General features: G+C 41.1%; 1 protein-coding gene across 6 annotated transcripts in view; it reads right to left on the minus strand.

Moving 5' to 3' along the window:
• The window catches only part of vwa8 (von Willebrand factor A domain containing 8), a 257,379-nt gene that overhangs the window by 168,931 nt on the left and 63,847 nt on the right, over positions 1 to 24,601 (minus strand). For 5 of the 6 annotated variants that reach the window (XM_069889576.1, XM_069889574.1, XM_069889573.1 and 2 more), the window contains 4 exons: positions 20,477 to 20,605; positions 17,398 to 17,532; positions 17,217 to 17,294; positions 2,122 to 2,282 (listed from right to left, as the gene is read on the minus strand). In XM_069889576.1, coding sequence (XP_069745677.1) covers positions 2,122 to 2,282; positions 17,217 to 17,294; positions 17,398 to 17,532; positions 20,477 to 20,605 — 503 coding nt within the window. The remainder of the gene's footprint in view (positions 1 to 2,121; positions 2,283 to 17,216; positions 17,295 to 17,397; positions 17,533 to 20,476; positions 20,606 to 24,601) is intronic. The other variant, XM_069889575.1, reaches the window with a different exon arrangement.

The following is a 24,601-nucleotide window of genomic DNA, read 5'->3' on the forward strand; positions in this document are numbered from 1 at the left end:
CAATGTTTCGGCTCAGGACTTTGCTCTGTTGCCTGATTTGCTGAGTCCTTCCAGCTTTTAAATGTTTGCTCAAGATTCCAGCAGCTGTAGTTTTTGTGTTTTATACGAGTATTAACAAAAACATGATCTTTCTCCAGATTGAGATTCTATGAAATTTAAGGTAGAGTCTGAGAAATCAATACCAAACAATTAAAAATAGTTCATTGCTATCCAAGACAATTGACTATTTGCCACAAAACAGAGAGGGAAATGTGATTAAAATGACTAGATCATGTAGAACATCTGGCAATCAGACATGAAGAGCCAACTGCAAAATCTCACCATCACCACTATTCCTCCATCATTAGACAATTAGACTCCTCAATGACAAACTCAATCAGGGACCCATTTAAGGAATCTCACTTTTGCACTTTATTGATTTTTTTTCTCTCTCTTAATTGCACAGTTTGTTTACATTTTTAAATTTGTTTACAAGTGTAAATTGAGTACAGATTGTTTTTGCACTACCAATTAGTGGTAATTCTGCCTTGTCTGCAGGAAAAAGAATCTCAGGGTTGTATGTGATGTCATGTATATACTTTGATAATAAATCTGAATCTGATCTGATTTAATTTAAAAGAGATGCATCAAAACCAATACAACCCTCTTTTCAATCTTCTTCAGCATGATGCTGAACCAAGCCATGAAAGACCCCAACAATGAAGACGCTGTTTACATCCGGTACCGCACGGATGGCAGTCTCTTCAATCTGAGGCGCCTGCAAGCTCACACCAAGACACAAGAGAAACTTGTCCGTGAACTACTCTTTGCAGATGATGCCGCTTTAGTTGCCCATTCAGAGCCAGCTCTTCAGCGCTTGACGTCCTGCTTTGCGGAAACTGCCAAAATGTTTGGCCTGGAAGTCAGCCTGAAGAAAACTGAGGTCCTCCATCAGCCAGCTCCCCACCATGACTACCAGCCCCCCCACATCTCCATCGGGCACACAAAACTCAAAACGGTCAACCAGTTTACCTATCTCGGCTGCACCATTTCATCAGATGCAAGGATCGACAATGAGATAGACAACAGACTCGCCAAGGCAAATAGCGCCTTTGGAAGACTACACAAAAGAGTCTGGAAAAACAACCAACTGAAAAACCTCACAAAGATAAGCGTATACAGAGCCGTTGTCATACCCACACTCCTGTTCGGCTCCGAATCATGGGTCCTCTACCGGCACCACCTACGGCTCCTAGAACGCTTCCACCAGCGTTGTCTCCGCTCCATCCTCAACATCCATTGGAGCGCTTTCATCCCTAACGTCGAAGTACTCGAGATGGCAGAGGTCGACAGCATCGAGTCCACACTGCTGAAGATCCAGCTGCGCTGGGTGGGTCACGTCTCCAGAATGGAGGACCATCGCCTTCCCAAGATCGTGTTATATGGCGAGCTCTCCACTGGCCACCGTGACAGAGGTGCACCAAAGAAAAGGTACAAGGACTGCCTAAAGAAATCTCTTGGTGCCTGCCACATTGACCACCACCAGTGGGCTGATAACGCCTCAAACCGTGCATCTTGGCGCCTCACAGTTTGGCGGGCAGCAACCTCCTTTGAAGAAGACCGCAGAGCCCACCTCACTGACAAAAGGCAAAGGAGGAAAAACCCAACACCCAACCCCAACCAACCAATTTTCCCTTGCAACCGCTGCAATCGTGTCTGCCTGTCCCGCATCGGACTTGTCAGCCACAAACGAGCCTGCAGCTGACGTGGACTTTTTACCCCCTCCATAAATCTTCGTCCGCGAAGCCAAGCCAAAGAAGAAAGAAAAATATGCTGTATGCTTCTTGATGAAGGGTTACAACCTAAAATGTTGACAATTCCTTTCTCTTCCCCCACCTCTCATATTAATGCTGCTCGACCTGCCGAGTTCCTCCAGCAGTTAATTTTTTGCTTCAGATTCCAACATAGGTAGTCTCTCATGTTTTCTGAGAGCACCCTAATGTGGGTGAACTCAGAAAAGGAACACGGATTAATCTCAAGCTAGCTGGGATGATGCAACTTTCAGAAGAGTTATTGCCCTCAGTGTAGTGGTAACTATTCAAATCAGATAGAGGAAAGCAAATATCAATTTGGTTATTTTACCTCTGGAGGATTGCCAGTGTCCCAGGATTGACGCGATGAATGCCATCAAGGACAACTAGTTTTCCATCTAAGGCAGCAGTAACCAGAGGTGCAGGTCGCCAGGCAGTGTCACCATTACGAAGAGTGTACCTCTGTTGAAGCAAATCTCTGGCAGTCATATCCTACGACACAACATGAAAAATTAGTGTCATATTGTAGTAGGTCAATATGGACCTGCCCTCTTGTCTTGATTTTTCTTAAGGACTGGTTCAATTGTTTAGAATAATAGGACCAATAGAAAATGATTCTGGAGAAATTATAAAGGGAGATAACAAGATGGAACTGAATGAGTATTTTGCATCAGACTTCACTGTGGAAGACATTAGCAGTATACCTGTCTTTCAAGGGTGTTAGGGAAGAGAGATAGGTGCATCCACAATCACCAGAGAGAAAGTACCTGTGAAGCTGAATGGTCTATGGCATGGGCTGGATGGCATGTCAGTGGTTGATTAGCGGGCCACACTGTATTACCATAAATGAAATAAATAAATAAATAGAAGGAATAAATAAATAGATAAATGGAATAAATATGATGATGCATTTTAGGTCAGGGAAGGCATCTTCAAATCTGGAAATGCATCAAAACTTATGAATTAGTAATTAAATGACATAATTTAAAAAAACCATAAAAGTCAAAATGGAGAAAAATGAGTCACAATGAAAACAAAATAATTAACCTCAAAACAGACAGCAGCTTAATCAGTGGGAAACTTGATTTGGTTTATTGTTTGAAAGCATTTGGATATTGGGTAACATTGATGCCAATAGCAGGACTTAATTTCAAGGAGTTGTGCTATCAATCTTACTACCAGTAGAATGAACTACTTAGCAGGAGTGATAAAATCATCCCTTGCTGGATATAAATATTGCAGACAGGCATCTGGAGTGCTGCAAACTCATTTAAACTTGGTTGCTTTTAATAATTCTTCAACTATTTCAGGAGTTTAAAAAATAATCAATAACAATTATTTTTGTTGCAAAACTGCAGACATAAATAAATTTGTCAAATACAGTATCTTGAATCTTTTTCAGAAATGGTTGTGTATTCCTCTCAACTTTTGATTTTATTTAATTTCTCTGTTTTGAACTATAAGTATGTGAGGTAAATCCCATTTCTGAGTGAATTTTGTGCTTAATCTTGCTTGTAACTGGAGTTGGATGAAGGAACACTGTACTAAATGAATTTTGCTTGTAACTGGAATTGGATGAAGGAACATTGCAGCATCCCACAGGTATCTGGCTTTGAGCCTTTTCGAGCAGCTCGGGAAGCAAGGAGAGAGCAGTTTAGGGGAGTGGGGAGAGGGGCTCAGGGGAGCGGGAAGACTTAGGGGAGTGGGAAGAGGGGGGTGCTTGGCAGCAGCTCAAGGAAGGGGAGGGGGTGCTTTGGGATCGCTCCCATTGATTGCCCGGCTCCACATTCACTAGTGGGTGAGTGGTCTGGGACCAAGAGCAAGACAGCTGGCTACTGATGCACAGCTTGTTTTAGGCCCATCTTGAGGACAAAGCATATTTCCAGGAGCACCAGGGTAAGTTATTTTTCTGGGGTAGAAAGTGATGCGGTTAATGATCGATTCCTGGTTGTAACGAGGTGGAGAGACTTCAGTGAACAGTCTGTGTGATCTCAGTCATTTTGCTGCCTGGTTCATGACCCAGAAGGAACGGGTGGCATTTATATAGCCACAAAGTATTTCCTTTGCTGAGGGATGTTTAATCCAAGCGCACAGTCCCCGGGGCCAACAATGACAAAGGCTGACAGTTTAGTGTGGCAAATGGTGTATGATAGAGAGGCTGAGGGTGATCAGGCACTGGATTGTGGGCCAGATCCGGACCACGGGACGTAGATCGCCCACCTCTGGTCTAAGGGGAGAGAAGTCTCCCAGACCCGATGGAATACACCCTTAGGTTCTGAAAGTAGCTATAGAGATTGTGGAGACATTGGTAATGATCTTCGAAGAATCACTAGATACTGGCATGCTTCTAAAGGACTGGAAAACTCTGCTGTTTGAAAAGGGATGGAGCCAGAAGAAAGGAAATTATTGACCTATTAGCCTAACACCAGTGGTTAAGAAGTCATTGGAGTTGATTGCCAAGGATGAGGTTACAGAGTACCTTGAGGTGCATGGCAAAATAGGCCAAAATCAACATGTTTTCCTTAAGGAGAAATCTTGCCTGACACACCTACTGCAATTTTTTGAGAAAACTATAAGAAGGCGACAGAAAGAACATGCAGTGGTTGTTGTATATTTGAGACTCTGCTTAACAAGATGAAAGTCCATGAAATTACAGGATAGATACTAGTATAGGTAGAGCACTGGCTGATCAACTCGAATAAAGGGATCCTATTCTCGTTGGCTACTGGTTACTATTGGAGTTTTGTAGCGGTTGGTGTTGGGGTTATTTCTTTTTACATTGTATGTTAATAATCTGGGTATCAAGGGTTATAGGGAAAAGGCAGGGGAGAAAGACTGAGTGAAAGAATGGACCAACTCATGAAAGAATGGTGGAGTTGGATTGATGGGCCAAATAGCCTATTTTTGCTCTTGTATCTTATGGAATAATATGTAGGTTTAATCAACATTACTTCATTCATGTATAATTTCTAAATTAGAAAGCATACCCAATATTATCAGTAACTTGTGATGAGTGCTAGCTATTGGGAATAAAAAGGAAACGAGTTAACGATTAAATATAATCTATTATCTTCCCACTGAGTCTCAAGGCAGCATGGTTCACACTTGCATGAATTACATGGTTGGAAGCTTGGTTAAATCTCAGAGATTATCTCATCAATTCTATTTCATTCCAGAACAATGGCATTCATCACGTAGTGTAAAAATTTGGTGAGCTTGAAAAGAAAATCAATAACTAAACATTTGCATTACTACTTATAGCACACCATTAAGGATGACAGCAACATGCACAAGCCCAAGATATCCCCTAAGTAAAAATGCACCCCTGTTTATTAAATCTCACAGTGGCACAGCAGGTAATGATGATGTCTCAAAGCGACCCAAGTTCATGCCAGGCCTCTGGTACTGTCTATTTGGAATTTACAGCTTTCCTTATGACCACGTGGTTTTGTACTGAGCGCTCCAGATCCCCCCTACATCCCAGGGTCATGAGGGTTGGTTGAGTGACTGCTGTCAATTGCCCCAAGTATGTAGGGATAGAATCTAGAGGGCGTTAATAGGGATACCAGGGAAAATGGTTAAAGGTAAATAAGTGGGAACATTAGGACTGATGGGATTGCTCTGAGAACTAGCATAGACTTGAAGGCCCAAATGGCCCTTCACATCATTAAAAAATATGAAATATGAGACCAAAAAATCCTTACCAAGCAAAAAGAAAGCAGCGTGTGATGGAATGACCATGAGCATTAAAAATGGAGAAATGATAACTATTATTTACAGAAGAGGCACAGTTAACATAGGAGTGGTATTGTTAGTGTAGTGGTTAGCACAAAACTACTACAGCTCCAGCGCCCTGGATTTGAATCTGGCTCTGCCATTTTCCCAGTGTCTACGTAGGTTTCCTCCATGTGCTCCAGTTTTCTCCCATGTTCCGAAAACATAAAAGGTTGGTAGGTTAAATCCTCACGGGGGTGGACTTGGGCAGTGCAGGCTTGTAAACCATAAGGGCCTGTTATCGCACTGTATCCCTAAATTAAAAAAAATCATATTATAATCCCAAGAAATAAGATTCCACAACAATTTGCATGTCATGGATGCCCTTGAGGAGTTTGCACTGAAAGAATAATGGAAAATAATGTATTAATCCTGGCGACAATGAAAACAATCACTTTTGTGAAAGCTATGCGATTCTTTGCAGGGCAGAATGCTATCAGCTGGCAAATGCTACCTACTGCTGAAACTGAGCTGGTTCTTGTCATACAATGTGAAGGACTGCCTTGATCTCCTGATCCACTAGTGTGAAAACACTATTAGGGCAGGCTTCACATCCCCATGGGGTGGGCCCCTGAGACAAACTAATTACTCACCATGTGCTGGATGATAAACCTGTAGTTTAGATATCTGTCCAGGCATTGGAAACTTCAGGAAATTTCAAGGCATTTTATCATGAGGCCTTTTTTATGGTGAAACCCCACATTAAAGCCGGCTCAAATTAAAAAAAAAAGGCGATTTTACCTTTTATGGTGAAGACCTATAATACAGATCCTGTGTTGCCTTTATAGAGAGCAGAGTCGGGACCTGGCTTCCAGAGCTGAGGGAGGCAGGGAAAGCAGTGCAGTAGCACCGCCCATCACCATGATATCAAGCTTACACAGATGGGCCCAGCATTGTGTGTTTTTAACTCTATTGACCTGCTGAGTTTCTCCAGCATTTTGTGTTTTTACTTTAAAAATTGCTCTTGGGTCGCGGGCGGACGACGTCTTCGTGACGTCATCAGCCTTCCCCTCTGCAGCCGCTTTCAACGGCATTCCTTTTATAGAGGAGGTAGAGTGTCTCCACTCCACCTTTAAGTATAACCCTGTAGGCGGATGGAAGCTGGAGCGTATTCCAGCAATCCATCCGCCTTCTGACCTTTTATGGAGCTAAGTGCAGCAATGTAAAGACAGAGAATCTCTGTCTTTACATTCATCTTTTTCTCTCTATAAATTTACATTCAGGCCTACTGAAGCATTACTGAATTTAAATCACTTGAGAGATAAAAATTGATCAGAGGCCACATAAAATTGGCGATGCTAGAATCTGAAGCCAAAAAACAAACTGCTGAAAAAACACAGCAGGTGTGGCAGTATCGGAAGGAAATACACAGTTGACGTTTTGGGTTAACATACTGCTTCAGCCAGTCTTTTGTGGAGAGTGGGGGGGGGGGGGGGGGTGTGGGCAGAAATCAGTGGTTCCTTGGTGGATTAAGGATAATGGACAGATGGAGTTGGATGGAGTGGAGTTGGGGGACAGTGAATGGAGGACTGAGGAGAGGTGAAGGATTACAGACAGATGGAGTCAGATGCATGAATTTTTGAGAGATGGTGCTAGGTGGAAGCAAAGAAAGAAAACCCTTCCAGGTAAGGCAGAGATTCACATGCTCCTCCTTCAATATCATCTACTGCATTCAGTGCTCTCAGCGTGGCCTCCTCTACATTGATAAGATCAAGACCAGACTGAGCACCTGTGTTCTGTCTTCACAGTCCAGCTGGAGCTGGACTGCCAGCCATTTCAGTTCCCCTCCTCATTCCCACACTAATTTATCTGTCCTCAGCCTCCTCCACTGTCAGAATGTGGCCCAACGTAAATTTGAAGAACAACACCTTGTATTCCACCTGAGTAGTCTGAAACCCAACAGCACCAACAAGGAATCCCCCCCTCAGTCTCTTTCTCTCTCCTTCTTATCCTCCTGCAACAGAGATCAGAGGTCCCCAACTTCTTCAAAAGGACACCCATCAATCCAGTGCCCAAGAAGTATAAGGAGATGTACTATTGGCCAGTGGCACTCACATCTGATGAAGTACTTTCTCAGGAAAGACCTCACTTCAGTTTGTCTATTTTCAAAAGTAGATGCCATCTTACTGGGCTGTCAATTTTAGGTCACCTAGACCACATCAGGCTGCTGTTCATTGACTCAACACCATCATACCAGAAAAACTCATGACCAAGCAAAAGAACTTGAAAACTCAGTCCATCCCTCTGCAACTGGATCCTTGATTTCCTCATCGGCAGACCCAAATCAGTTCAGATCGACAACATCACCCCCCCTCTCTCTGACCATTAATACTGGTCACAACCTCTTCTCGCTACTCCCCTCAGGCAGAAAGTGGTAAAGCCTGAAAACCTGCTTATCTAGATTAAAAAAATGTTTTTTTTCCCCAACAGCGATCAGTCTCTTGAAGTTCCTCTTGGTTCATTAATCATAGACTGCTCTGAAAGCACATGTTGACACTATTGCAAGCCACTTTTTTTGCACAAGGACTACCGTGAATATCTATATCTATCTTCTGAATTTATTGTCTTTTTAAATCAATTCAATTAGTTTACTATATAGTTTTTCTTTACATGTAACTGTTTGGCTGCAGCAAGAATTTTGGTGCATATGTACATAATACCATGAAATAGGAGCAATTATAGCCCATTCAGCCCATTGAGTCTGCCCTGCCATTTAATCATGAGATGATCCATTTTACCCCAGCCTCAATGCCTGGCCATTTCCCATAACCTTTTATGCCTTGGCTAGAACTGCCAGTGCAAACAAATTCCACAGATTTATCACCCCCTGTCTGAAGAAATTCCTATGCATCTCTGTTTCAAGAGGATGCCTTTCAATCTTAAAGTTGTGCCCTCTTGTCCTGGACTCTCCCACCATGGGAAACAACATTTCTACATCTACTCTGTCCTTTCCATCCAACATTTGAAACATTTTAATGAGGACGACCCCCCCCCACTTCTCCTAAATTCCAACGAATAAAGGCCAAGAGCTGTCAAATAAATGCTCCTCATGTGATAACTCGTTCATTTCTAGAACCATCCTTGTGCACTTCCTCTGAACCTTCTCCAATGCTAGCATATCCTTTCTTAAATGCGGAGCCCAAACCTCCAAGTAAGGTCTCATCAGTGCCTTATAAAGCCTCAACATCACATCCCTGCTTATATTCTATTCCTCTTGAAATGAATGCCAGCATTGCATTTGCCTTCTTCACCACCGACTCAACATGTGAGATTACCTCCAGGCTATCCTGGATGAGGACTCCCAGGTCCTTTTGCATTTGTAAATTTTCAATTTCTTCCCTATTTATAAAATAGCTTGCCTGTTTATATGTTTCTACCAAAGTGTATGACTGTACATTTTCTGACATGGTATTTCATTTGCAATGAAACACAAATATGTATGACAATTCATTCATTATCATCATCTCACACACCTCCTTCTATCCATCCACCCCACCCCATGCCTCCTAGTTCCTTTCCCTTACCACAACATCTCCACCTACCCAACACTCACCCCCTCTCAACATGTCCCCTCTTCCATGGTTCCTGTCAGCTAACTCACCATTCTTACCTTCTATGGTTTCAATTAATCCTTTATCAGTTCTCTCCATTTTCAACCTTTCCCTCCCCTATTCCCGCTCCACTTTCACCCTTCCCCCCTTTTTTCTTCATCTAACTACTACCGAGTCCCAAGTCCACCCCACCTGGCTCCATCTGCCATCATCCTCACTGACACCCCCATACTTTAACACTGCCTGCGTTCCCTCTCCTTTCTTAGTCTTGAAGTTTCCTTCCATGAACATTGATCAGGACACCAGGATCAAGGGCTCAGCAGCCCTTTTCATATAGTGACACCATTAGTTACTTTCCCATCTCAACCAAATGGTGGGAGTTCCAATAATACATCTCACTCATGACACACATCTTATACTACAGAACCACAAAGGCAGGATTTTAGCTAAAGCACACGGAAGACTGTCCCTGTTACATTCAACACCACAAAGATGCTACCTCTTGTGAAATTGCTTTCCTTTTTAATGGTCAGCTACAAACTATGATAACTGAGTAAACTTAGAGAAGCTGGAAAGTCTGGGTGGGTCAGGCACCATCCATGGACAGAAATGGTCAGTCAACGTTTTGGGTCAGGACCCCTTGATTCACTGGTCACAAATGAAATGACATAACCCCACTTCCAAATTCTTCCTTAAAAATAAAACTCCAGATAATTTATGATAGACATATTGGCTCTGCTTGAGGGATGTTCCACTTTATTCTATTTTGCACTTACCCACTGCTGTTCAGTTGGTCATTGCACAATATGTGTGTGGATACTCAACAGCATGCTACAAGGCATCACATACATTGAAGCCTATTTCCCTCCCATAGCAGCTAATTAACTTTGCCATCACAATACATTAATTAAATCACTGAATAAATCTATATCAAAATTGCTTCCAAATCACTCTGATTTAGTCCAGCTATCAACAGCAGGATATAAAATTCTGGGCAATTTTTCTTGATCCATTTGACTTTTATTTGTCACTGAAAAGGGGGCATCAGATGGTTCAAAATATCATCAATTACCTGCAGACAGTAATACCAATTCTCAGTGTTCACCTTCGCACCAACGACAGTAATACCAATTCTCAGTGTTCACCTTCACACCAATGACAGTAATATCAATTCTCAGTGTTCACCTTCTCACCAACAACAGTAATACCAATTCTCAGTGTTCACCTTCGCACCAACGAGAGTAATACCAATTCTCAGTGTTCACCTTCGCACCAACGAGAGTAATACCAATTCTCAGTGTTCACCTTCACACCAATGACAGTAATATCAATTCTCAGTGTTCACCTTCGCACCAACAACAGTAATACCAATTCTCAGTGTTCACCTTCGCACCAACGAGAGTAATACCAATTCTCAGTGTTCACCTTCGCACCAACAAGAGTAATACCAATTCTCAGTGTTCACCTTCACACCAACGAGAGTAATATCAATTCTCAGTGTTCATCTTTGCACCAACGACAGTAATACCAATTCTCAGTGTTCACCTTCGCACCAACGACAGTAATACCAATTCTCAGTGTTCACCTTCACACCAATGACAGTAATATCAATTCTCAGTGTTCACCTTCGCACCAACAACAGTAATACCAATTCTCAGTGTTCACCTTCGCACCAACGAGAGTAATACCAATTCTCAGTGTTCACCTTCGCACCAACGAGAGTAATACCAATTCTCAGTGTTCACCTTCACACCAACGAGAGTAATATCAATTCTCAGTGTTCATCTTTGCATCAACGACAGTAATACCAATTCTCAGTGTTCACCTTCGCACCAACGAGAGTAATACCAATTCTCAGTGTTCACCTTCGCACCAACGACATATGCTCTCAGGGTCAAACACAAATCACATCCCTTTTTGTGGAATCGTGCTCACTAAGTGAGTCATACAGTGGACTTGTACACTTCAGAAGGTGGTGAGACAGAGCTGCAGCCCAATAGAAAGAGAGCAGTGCGAGAAAATGTGTGTGCAATTTAATGTTCAACCAGAATTCAGAACAGGCCTATCCAGGCTGCTTTCTTCAGTCTGAAGGAAAAAAGCCTTTGGATAAGTGAAATGAATCATTTTAGGTGGTTAGTGGTTGAGAAGAGTTCTGTAGTAATGTGCTCATAAATATAAAACTACAGAATAGTCATATTTATATAGCACCTTTTATATCACCTTCAGGATATTACAGTCATTTACAAGCCATTCTTTGCCATGTAGGTCAGCATTATAATAGTGTAGGAACTAGTCCTCACAAATTTGCTGACAGTCTAACTGCTCATTAACTCCCATACTATGATAATTCAATAATTTTGTTCAGTCCTGCCACAATGGATGGAAGAGGATTTCCACAAAACTTTATTGAAGATCTGTCAGTGACAAATCGCTGTAATAAGAAAGCAAAGACTCTTCCCAGTGTGAATGATTCATGAAAGGATGAAGTGAGATTGGCTTTATTCTTGGGTTGTGGGAAACACTGAGTGGTTAGTAGTTAATGCCTGTCCCCTGAAGTTTTGAAAGCCGATTCATGCATTTGTTGTATAAAGCATGAGGCTACAGGCTGCATTTTAAAGAATCTCAGCAAATGAAACCAGCTAAGCAGTATAAAGTTAGTCATGTAGGAAGCAGTAACAATTTCAGAGCACTATTTATTAAATATATAAGAACCTGGTAGGCAAGAAAGTAATACTCTCTCAAAATATTTTGAAGAACATGAACATTATTAGAGGGTGCAATGGATCCGGAGGGGGAAGGAGGAGACGGGCATTGATTCTTTGAATCCAGGTTTGGTTTGTAGAATTTCTCATGTTTAAATATTGTATTGTGGCTCCAGGAAATCAGTCCTGATCTTGGCCATAATATGATTGGTGCAGCTGATTGTTCCTGAGATATATGGAGCATTTCCAATACTGACAAATCAAATTAAAAAAAAATGATGCTCCCTTTTTAGCGATACAAGTGACGGGAAATTTATCAGTTACTTTATCTGTGGAGATTATAATTTATTTTTAAATAAAAGGTTGTGAGAATCATTGACCACACAGCAGTGCCACAGGCCCTTGGCTCACCAAGTCAATAATGACTAACAATCAATCCACATTCATTCATTTTTTCTCCCAAAATCCCATCAATTTCCCCCGGATTTTATCACTCATCTACACATTGCGCAATATACAGTTTCAAATTTACCAACCAACTTAGGATGTGGGAGGAAAGCAGAGCACCTGGAGGAAAGCCATTTGAGCACAGAGCAAATGTAGAAATTCCACACAGATGACACAGAGGTTAGGACTGAATCTGGATCATTGGAGCTGGGAGGCAACAGCTCTGCTAATTGCGCCATTGTTTTGAAACAGGCAGTGTTGTTCTGTATTTATAATCTAGAACAGTTTGGGAACAAGTTACCAGCAGTGTATGGGGGTCAGAAATATACAAGTGCATTATCTCTCAGTGAGTTCAAGAATTTGGTGAAACCAAGTAGTCATTCTAAATACAATGTGATGGTACAGTACTGATAGCTAACAGTGAAGTAAATTTACAGAAATTAGTAGCTACAATCTACACAGAAAGCAAAAGAATTGGCCTAACTTTAAACAAAAAGAAAACTGAAGTAATGGTAATATCAAAGAAACCTGATATTCCAAATTGTAAGATTATATTGGGAAAAGAAACCCTGAAACAAGTTCACAACTTCAAGTAATTTGGATCATGGGCAACATCTAATGACAAATATGAAATAGACATAAAAGCAAGAATAGCACTGGCAAGTACCGCATTTATAGAAATGAGAAACATCCTAATGAACAATCAAATAGCAATTGACATCCGCCTTAGAACTCTCAGCTGCTACATTCTTCCTATATTGATGTCTGGCTGCGTGTCATGGACCATCACAAATGCAATGGAAAAAAGAATCAATGCAGCAGAGATGCAGTCTCTCAGAAAAATGGGTAACAAACGAAGTAGTTCTACAAAGAATGAAAACAAAATATACATTACTTAAAAGAATCAGAAAACAGCAATCAAAATTCTTGGACGCATCATGAGAAGAGATACATTAAAACATTTAGTTACAGCTGGAAAGCAGGAAGGAAAAAGAAGCAGAGGCAGACAGATAAAGAAAATGATCGATGGATTAACATCATGGTTAGAAACAGGGGAGGCAACAACTACAATTCGGAGGGTCAGAGGCAGTGATGGATGGACAGATATGGTCGCCTACGCTGAACGGCAAGGCATCTGAACGAACAAACTATGGTATAAATAAGTTAATTTAAGTTCATTAACTAATTTTTTTTCAATTTCCAGCTGCTGATAAGCTACAGAGAAGTTTTTAACTGGTATGATAATATTCACTAATAAAAAAAAATCACATTTGAGATTGTTGCCAAGGAAACAACCAACCTTCAGTGCAAATATAGAAACAATGGCACATTCTATTTCATAGCAGTTTCAGAATGAACTCTTCACCAACATTGCTTACTAGAAATGATTTTGATCTCACCACGTCTCACTGATTTCCTCTTCTGCCTGGTCTAAAAACTGGTGACTTAAAATAGCACAACAAAAGAGAATGGTTGAAATTCCCTGTTCCCTCTAATTCTGTCTCCACACTGCAAAGCTTTCCTTTGGCTACTGTTTATTTGATCTAATTTAAATTGTTAATCAATTTCTTCACAAATCTGGCACTGACACTTGTAAAACATGAGCTTTTCAGTTTTGAGAACCACAGCATTTAAAAAAAAATCATAATTCCTTTTTCCAATCAAAAGCTAATTTGTCAGATGCTCCTTCTATTTAATCTTTCCAAAATCAAAGTCCAGGGATTGAGCTTTAATGTTCTGTGACATTCACTGTTTGTTGCTTTATGACTGCATTTATCCAACTGTAAATACATCCACAACTTATAGTAATTAAAATGTTTATGCTTAATATCACAAATGGCCATCCTTGACATTTTCGCCTTTGTTTCTTCAAACTTATTACAAAAGCTATTCACATTTATACCATCTCTCCATGACATAAATATTGCACTTTCCATTAGCCTTAAGGTTGCTGTTGACTTGAAGGCTGATTAAAAGTTTAACATTTAATTTCTCAAACTGATTGCTCTGGGCTTCACAATTTTGTTCCACCCTATTTACTCCTGTTTCTTGCTCATTGATATTTTGCTCCCACCTTCGTGTGTTCTTTTAAAAGAGCTAACTGCTACCTGAAGACAGTTTCATAGGCACCTGGTGACTTCATTAAAATTACATATTAAACAGCAAGATTGGAATTGTTTGACTACAACCCCAACATAGTTAAGGTCATCAAGTTTATTGACATCTTTTTGCACAAGTACAACCCATTGAAACAGCGTTCGCCAGTCCTCAGTGCAAAACAAGCAGATACACAAGACATAACACACATACAGACAAACAATACATAAGCAGGACAAATAAATAAATAAAATGTTTAACAATAAGAAAGCCTTCGATGGTTAGTATGAGCAGTTCCTTTGGTTGTTCAGCATTCTTTCTGCCCATGGAAAGAATTGGTGTCTCAGCCTGGTAGTGCTGGTTCTGAAACTCCTGTATCTTTTTCCTGACATGAGCTTTGTGTGGGGTGGAAGGGTCATCAATGATTTAGTGTGCCCTCTTCAGATGATCCCATATATCATGTTGATGGAGGTGGGGGTGGGGGAAGGTAGGGGTGGAGGAAGACTCCAGTGAACCGCTCTGCAGCTCTTATGTGATTTGACCTCTGATCTATTTCTCTGCAGCAACCCCTTACTACACTGTGAGGCAGCTGGCCAGGAAAGTCTTGATAGAGCTCCTGTAGAAGGTTGATATGATAGTGGCCAGTAGCCTTGCCCACTTCAGTCTTCTCTCATCAAGAGCAGTCACTGTTGCGCCTTCCTGATGAGTAAGGAGATGTGTGCCCATGATAGTTCATAGTTAAATGAACTCCAAAGAACTTGGTGCTCTCTACTTTCTCCTCTACAGTTATTGATGTGTAGTGGAGGATGGTCGTTCCTAATGTCATACAGCATGTTTTTCATCTGGAAATGCTTGGCTCTTTGTCAGAGGAATGCTCATTGACTTTCACCACTCCTGACAACCTTAAAATTTTCCACAACTTTTTAAAAGAATAGATTAATTTATCCTTTTTTTAATAATTTCCTTTCTGTTTTGGCATATAGTGGTAATTTAATTCATATCATTGTAATTGGCACATCTTCTCTGCATCTGCAGCAAGTAAGAGTTTTGGCACATCTTTACATTGTACTCATGTATATGACAATAAACTTTCATCTCATCTCAACCATCAGCACAGCTCAGTAACCAAACTGGACATCTTGTGGTCTCTACAGCTTAGTTGTACATCCCTTTATCACTGTATTATCTTTCTGGTGCTTGTGCATATTAGTTGTTTCCTTCATTGCACCCCTGACTTTGCTGCAGGAGTTGTCACAGGCAGTTCAATGCTTCTTATTATCTTTTATATATGCCTTTTATGTAATATAAATGGAAAATCTTGGAAATACTCAGTACGCCATGCAGTATTTTTAGAGAGTAGAAGAGAATTAATGTTTCAAGTCAAAGACTCATCAACAAAACAAGAATGACGAGGCTTAAGGGTGAACAGAGAGAATGTCTGTGACAGGGTGGAGATCAGTGTAGTCTGGGGAGCAATAACTATCAGTGGAGAGAGAGAGAGAGAGAGAGAGAGAGAGAGAGAATGTAACTGGATTTTCCAAATTATTTTGAGAATTTCCTGCAAAGCAAGTTGGTCAAAAGATTAGAAATCAGGGAGTCAGGTGTAATAAACTGACATAGATTGAGAATGTGGTTACTACACCAAAAGCAAAGATTGGAAGTAAATAGATATTTCTCAGGTTGGCAGGCAGTGACGAGTGGGGTTGCTGCTAGGCTACAGCGAGGCCTGCCACATTAATTTTATGATTGCAAGAACAGATGTTGAGTGATTCATATTATGGCATCCCAAATCCTTTCCATCAGCTAAAGGACACATTCAAGAATAAAATGTCACACACTCAACTTGCCTGGAATGACAGCAGCTCCAATAATATTCAACAAGCTGAGCATTCTCCAGAGTAATGTAGTTAGTTTGATAATAAAGCACATTCACTACTTGAAACATATATTCCCTTCAGTACCAGTGCAGTGTAACTGCAGGGTGTTGCATCAGGAAATGCCATGCAGTTAATTGTCCAGGTTACTTCAACAGCACCTCTAAAATGTGTAACTTTGACTATTAGGCCAGGTTGCACCTGGGAACACCATTTGTAGGCTCCTCTCCAGAGAGCACACCAACATGACTTGAAAACAAACTGCCATTCCTTCATCATCACTGATCTGAACCCCCATAATATCCTCTCCTAATATCACTGAGGATCTGCCATCACAGGGAGTGCAGTGGTTCAAGAAGGTGGCTTCCCACCATCTTCTCAAGGGCAATAAACATTGCTTATATTTTGAAAAAACGATAACAAAAAACTCAAGTGGATGTTAAAGATCCTGTCATACTGTTGTTTTTAAATTAAATTTAGATGTACTTCTAGCCCACGATCCCATGCTTTCCAAATACCCCAATTTGGAGGGTGGGAGGAAATTGAAACACCTGGAGAAAACCCATGCAGACATGGGGAGAATGTACAAACTTCTTATAGATAGCACTGTATTCGAACCCAGGTCACTGATGCTGTAATAATGATGCACTAACCACTTCGCTAAGCAGCTGCTCAAAAAAATCATCTTCCCTATATGAGTGGCGTGCTAGGTAACCCAGTCTTTATTTTTCACTAAGTGAATTTCTTAAAGTTTTCACCTTAAGTATTACATCTAAAATGTATCCTTTTGTTACAGACCTCATCTTCATTCCTGTGATCACAACTTAGAGCCGTTTGCTTATTTACTTCCCACCCTTGGTCCACATTAATCTTTACATCTTTGGTCAATGACCTCCCTCAAATGTATTATTATCACCAAGTCTTAAAATTACCCTTTCCTCTCCCAATTTGTTTGTTAACACAATGCAAGTGCAAGATTACCTGATAAAGAGTGATGGGTTCAATGATGTAACCTAGCAGGTCAGCAAATTCCTTTGCAATCACAGTTTTGCCACAACCCTGCATAATAGAAATAATGTTTGGAAATTAATTATCCAGGTCAACTGAAATTGGTGCCTGTGTGAGCGTTAATGGTGCACCACATGAACTTCATATACATTACCTTTCCACCAATTAAACACATATCCTTTACCATATGTGACTGCATCATCTCTGCCAGAAGTGTATCATGATTGGATGTTCTGATGAAATTTGATGACTGTGTATGAAACTTTAACAGTTTTGTTCCAGTGGGAATCTATAAAATGCACAGATTAAAAAACAGATAATTGTTACCCTCAGTAAAACAGCAATTTTCTATCTTTAACTGAAAGTAGTTTGTGAAATAAATTTAATGTATTTGGAAGATATTATTTTCTGCCTTTATCTGGCACAATATAACCATCTAATAATGCCTTTTAAGATTTTACATCTGATTTTATTACAGTTTAACATGATTTGTGCAGCTTGGTGGTACTTTTGCCCAGATTGTGAGGAGGTATTTCAACTGAATAACATAGGTGATCTGAATAATCGATTTAATCAGTTTCCAACAGAGAAGCATTTATCTGATCCCAAATGGTTAACACTGAAAAACTGGATCAACGCACAAATTGCTCAATGGGTCAGGCAGCATCCATAAATAGCAAGACTGTCGACATTTCAGGCCTGGGCCCCTCATCAGGATAAAGCAAGAAACCAGACAAACACCTGAATAAAAGGTGCAGATGGGAGAGGATGTCCTCTAACATGTGACACTTTTACCCTGGAGAAAAGATACCGACTGCCTACCCTTTCATGATTAAACAAACTTCTATCAGGTAAGCCATACAGGGAACAGCATTAACACACATTGCAAGTACCTCTTGAGACAATGGAAATCTGACTCTATTAACCTGAACTAGTAAAAAGGCATCTTGTTTCCTTACAGTAAAATAATTGCCATGAATCAAGACTCGTTGCAATGTTGGTCAATAAGCAAGACTACATTCCTTACCCTAGCAATCAACAGCTGTGTCAGGTGCAGTGTTCAGAATCAAAATTTATTATCATGAAGTCAGAAATTCAGTGTTTTGTGGCAGCATCATATAGTGCATTAATATTATAACCATCTTAAATATATTACTACAACTAAAAGATAAAAATAGTAGTGCATAAAAAGTAAGGCAGTGTCTTTGGTTCAATGATTATTCAGGAATCTGATGGCAGCAGGGAAGATGTCCTTGTGCCGTTAAGAACTCATTTTTAGGCTCCTATACCGTTTCCCCAATGGAAGCAGAGTGAAGAGGGCGAGGCCTGGGTGGAGGAGGTCTCTGAGGATAGAAGTTGTTTTTTAAGATACTGCCTCATGTCGATGTTCTTGATGGAGAGAAGTCTGATGCCTGTGATGTCACAGGCTGAGTTAACAACACTCTGGAGTTTATTCTTGCCCTGAGAGTTGGCACCTCTGTACCAGGCAGTGATGCAACCAGACAGAATGCTCTCCACGATACACCTGTAGAAGTTGGAGAGTTTCCAGTGACATACTGAATCTCCTCAGACACCTCACAAAGTATAGCCGCTGGTAAACCTTCTTTGGGATTGCATCAACGTGGAGGTTCCAGGCCTCGGAGGTGTTGACACCAAGGAATTTAAAGTTCTTGACCCTCTGCACTACTGAACACTCAATGAGGATTGGGTCGTCTTCCCCTAACTTCGTTCTGAAGACCACAATCATCTCTTTAGTTTTGCTAATGTTGAGTGTAAGGTTGTTGTTGTTACACCATTCAATGAGCTGATCTATGTAATATAATAGCCTGATTCTGTGATCTATACTATCTGTACAGATTCCAACAGGGAGTACTAGATCAGGGAATGAATTTACATAGTAAACCATCCATAAAAGTCCTAAAAGATGGTATGCTGAAATTGCACCTCTCATTTCAGGGCAATTTCAAAAGCATAGAGCATGGAGTCAAATTTGGCACTTTTGGCGTAGCATCAACCAAGACCCCAATGAACAGGAGCCTCCAACTTCCTCACTTGACAATAGCATAATCCTAAGTTCAAGTTCACCTTTATTTTTCATTTTAAAACAACATTTAAAATATAAGATAATGATCCTCCAAAAACTAAGGTGCCTCATTTAAACAATACGAGACTACACAAAACAGCCTTTTGACAACACAAGATAACACTATTTCTATGCAAGACAAAGCTGCATAAAGTGAATTTAAAAAGTGCAGCAATATAGCAATTAATAAAAAAACTAGATCATAGAGAGAATAGAAACAAGCTACAATATAATAGCTACAGTGTAAGCTACAGTATAATAGACTCTGGATATTAAAAATCTGTTAGCTTGAGTAAAGAAACATCCCGCCGCTGCAGGATGCTGCCGTGTCGCCATCTTGGACCAGGCTTGCAGGAATTCTACTAGGCTCTATATTTTAAAGGTCTGATAGCGAAATGAAGAAACTGCCATACAGTTCACAAACCATAGGAGTCTGAAAGCCTCGACACCATCTGCGATCCAAGACAGCACAACCTCCAGGATCCCCGAACCAGGCCCATGACTCCACTGCTCTGGACATGGCACACCTTCCACAGAAAGTGCCATGACGTCCTGCCTTGGCCACTGGCAGCAAGCGATGCTGAAGATTAGAGGCCTCATCCCTGCAGCAGAGGCTCAGTCCCCACATTGACATCGAAGACTGGAGGCCTCATCCCTGCAACAGAGGCTCGGCCCCCACAGCAAAGGCTCGGTCTTCACAGCAGTCAAGGCTGCACAACTTTGCTGCTTCTTCTTGAAGATTTGCTGTTGCTTGGTTATTTCCATATTGCACATGGTGCTCTACTGTCCATCTCTTTCCAATTAAAAATTATGCATGGTGCCTTACTTAAAAAGTTACAGCTGCCACGCCACCATCTTGGATTCCAGTGAATACTGATCCCAACAAATTTTGTATCAATACAAACTTTAAACAGAATGTGATCACATGGAATCAAACATGTTTAGTTGTTGCAAGACAAAGCTTCCTCTAATGAATAATCTCACTGCAATGTTTTTTTTTTGCTGCCAAAAATATAAAAGTACCGTTTTTCAATAAAGTTAAAATCCAATCGCTATAATACGTGGACATTAGAAAGAATCCATTTGTAAAGGTGTTATATTGCAAAAAGTCTTTTACAAGTAGAATCAGCACCAGGAGAGAATTCAATACCTTGATAGTCACCTCTTTGTCACCAATTTGAACAATGGCCTCAGCCTGTGAAGTTTCTCCACTTGTTTCTTTAACACCAACAACTCGTTTTGGAAGACAGGAATTTGCAGAGCCGAACAAATCAAATGTCTGAAATAAATAGATTTTCAGTTTATTGATTATAACTAAATAGTACATCACAACAAGGAAAAGCTCAAAAATTAAGAAGTCTCCAACCTACTAAGGAGGATGGTGATGGAGGAGGACTGGTTAGGTCTATTATGGAGGAAGGCTTCGCCTGGCAGAAATTGTATTCAAGATTCCTTCATTGCCATGCAATAATACAGAACGATACACAAAACTGCATTCTGCCTGCCATAAGTAAGACAGACAAAGAGTCACCATTAGAGAAAGAGAAGCAAAAGAGAGTCCCTTTAGAGGCACAGAGTGTCCGTGGATTCACCTCCAGCATTCCCGCAGCTGCACAGACTCCTGATTGATCCATTGGCAACTTGAGCTCCAGATCCAAACCTTTAACATGCTCAGGAAGCTTTCACCATCCAAGGCCCTTCGGGAGCCATCCCTGCCCTCAGCACCCTCTTGAATCCCAGGTCTGATACCTTGTTTCCAATAGCCAGTCTCCATCAGTCAGCAGCCCATGTGGGTTCCCCAATTCCAAGTCGCCTGAAGCATGTGTGGGTCCCTCAGCTGCTAAACCCCTCGCTGGTCTATCACTGTGGTCACCATCCTGTAGGTTCGTCTCCACCGCTTCTCCTCAAAGAGGGGTGTTCTCCCCATTTCTGGTACCCTGCTGACCCTCGGAGTCTAAAACCCCCAACTTGAGCATAGACCCCCACAGTTGCAGAATTTTAAAATAAAACCCCATTGATTCCTTTAACAGACCGCTTAAAGACTGTACGGAGCCATCGGCATTACAACCGGGAAGTTGAACCTTTCAGAGCAGCATTGTGTGTCCATTTCCTGCTCCCTTGGGTCCATACCAGCAGCAGTGCTGTCGTTACAGCTGTTCTGGCAGGAGCAGCTTCTTTTTCACCTTCAATAACTTTTCCTTTGGCTCAACCAACTTTATCCAAGTCAAAGATATAGCTAAGGGAACTCACATGTGTCTAGCTACGTCCTTGATGAAGGGCCCAGGCTTGAAAGATTGTTGATATATTTTTGCCTCCTATGGACGCTGTAGCTATGCCTCCCTTTTTGTCAGCTGCATTGAGCAATCCATGCTGCAAGCTTACAAAGCCAAGTCTCTTCCAACTCTTTCTCCATCACACTGACAGCTACATTGGTGCTGCCTCCTGCAACCATGATGAGCTTGTCAACTTTATCAGCTTTGCTGCTAACTTTCACCTTGACTTTAAATTCACTTGCCCCATCTCAACTCTTTTCCCTTTCTTGATCTCTATGTCTCTATTTAAGGAGACGAACCATCAACAGACAACTTTTATAAACCCACCAACTCCCATAGTCACCTCAACAATACTTTTCCCTCCTCGTTTCCTGTAAGGATTTTATTAATCTCTCTCAATTCTTCTGTCTCCACCACATATGCTCCCAGGATAAGGCCTTCCATTCCAGGAAATCTGAATGTCCTCTTTCTGTACTAAACATGGATTCCTCTCTACTGCCTGTAACTTGGACATCATTCATATCTCCTCCATTCCTGGCACATATGCCCTTGCCCCCACACCCCAATCTGAGACACATCAAGGACAGAGTTCCCTTGACCACACCTACCACCTATCCAGCCTCTGCATCGAACATGTTATTCTCCACAATTTCACCAGCTACAATGGGACCCCACCATCAGACACATCATCTCCTCCCCTCCCTTTTCTGTTTTCCATAGAGATCACTCCTTCCACTCATCCCTTTGGCACCGACTCCTGTGTCTGCAAGAAGTCACACTTGCACTCATACCTCCTCCCTCACCATGAATCCAGGAAGAAAACGGTCTTCCAAACGGTGACGCTTGTGAGTCTGTAGGGATCGTTTACTTTATCTGGGTTTCCCAATTTGGGCCTCATCTACATCAGGGAGACTGGTCAGAACTTGGAGATTGTTTCAAAGAACCTTTGCTTTGTCCGTTGTAACAGCAAGAATCATCCGATGGCCAACCATTTTAATTCCACATCCCATTGTGACACTGACATGTCTGGCAATGGTCTCAAGTACTGCTACATTGAGGTCACCCTTAAATTGAAGGAACAAAACATATTCCATCTCAACAATCTCTAACTAGATGACACAAATAGTGATTTTTCCAATTTCCGTTAATCTCCTTTTGCAGTTTTTCACTTTCTCTCACCTCTTGTCTCCCTTCCTCCAGTTCCCCACCCCCTTACCTTCCTTCTATCTGATAGCTATCCTTCTTAGCCCTCTGCCCTCTCCCATCACCTCAGCTTCTTTCTCTTCTACCCTCCAACCGTAATCCATCGTTATATCTCCCCTGCCCTTCCCCCCACCCCCACCTATTTATTCAGGCATCTACCTGATTTTCAACATTCCTGATGAAGGGGTCTCGTCCAAAATATTAACTGCCTTTTACCTCCTAGAGAAGCTGTGTGACTGACTGAGCTTCTCCAGCACTTATGTTTCCTGCAGTTATTCAAGGAGGTAGCTCATCACCACCTTTTTCAAAGGCAATTAGGCACAGGCAATAAATGTCGACCTTCCCAGCAATTCCAGATTCCAAAAACAATTGAATTCACAGTAGGGTTCAATTTCAGAGTTAGGCTGAGCAAAGGCATGAGGTGAGTGGAAGGATGGGAACTTTTCAACCACAATCTTGTAAGACATAATTAGCCAAAGGTAATACTGGTAGGGGTCTGACCAGGCAACACTGCCATCCTTTTACTGACCAACTTATTTTATCTCAACTCTGTCCCCGCAGGTATATATCAGGATGATTAATTTCAAAACACTCACATTTACATTTGGCAATGTGCGCATAATGTGTTAAATGTAGAACAAAATGCAGTACTGAAAAATCCCTTCAAAGAGAATCTATAACACAGTAGTTAATCTGATGACTTCACCTAATATAGAACAGTGCACTATGTATTGAGATGTGCAATTATACTGAGAGAGAGCAGTTTGATAATCACTGGGCTATTTTAAAGAGCCATTAAGATATTCAAATCTCCAGAAAGAACCAACCAAGAGATAAGATCAGAATCTCCTGACCCTATACTGTTACACTTCAACATCCTTCAAAATTGGGTGAACTAACAGTTTACAGATGAGTTAGCTGTCAGAAAGTCATCTGACTCATTTCGAAGTGGTCCAGCTAATTCAAGCTCCACTTCTAGTTTTTCATCCATAATCCCAGCTGACAAGTCAGCGCAATGCTAAGAAAGCATGTTTCCAACTAAACTGCCTTCTTTCTGGAGTCCATGTGCCTGTTAAAGCACGTACTACCTTGCATTATTTAAAATAAACATAGAGACTTACTAATTTTTTTTGTAATCATATTCCCTCATCCATGAGCATCTGAATGTTATGATCAGACATATTATTGCCATTTCTTCACCCAAGTCAACTATAAAAATCACAAGGAGCAAGGGACCAAGAACTAAAATCCAAAAAGACAATATTCACCACCCTAACTTCATCAATTTATTTTGTCATGTATTCAAAAGTAATCATGATATGACCTATATCTTACGAAGCTATGCTGACTATACCTGAGAAGACTATGCTTCTCTAAATGCACATAAATCTTATCTTAAGAATCCTCTCCAATAGTTTGCCCACCACTGTCATAAGGCTCACTGGTCTATAATTCCCAGGATTCTCCCTCTTATCTTTCTTAAACAAGGGGTGACATTTGCCATTCTTTAATCCTCCTATACCTATCCTGTGGCCCAGGGAGGATGCAGGGATCATTGCCATGACCCAGCGACTTCTTCCCTCACTTCACATAGTCACCAAAGTTATATCGCTTCTGGTCCCGGGGACTTATTGATCCAAATGTTTTTAAGAAGATCCAGCACTTTTTCTTTCTTAACCTTGACATGCTCCTACACGTTAGCCTGTTCTGCACTGACCTCCATTTACCGAGATCCTTCCGCCTGGTGACTATTAAAGTGTTGAAACAAAGTATTCATTTAGAACTTCCCCTATCTGCCT

Source organism: Narcine bancroftii, chromosome 7 (genome assembly GCF_036971445.1).
Source record: "Narcine bancroftii isolate sNarBan1 chromosome 7, sNarBan1.hap1, whole genome shotgun sequence".
In the NCBI taxonomy this organism is placed as follows: domain Eukaryota; kingdom Metazoa; phylum Chordata; class Chondrichthyes; order Torpediniformes; family Narcinidae; genus Narcine; species Narcine bancroftii.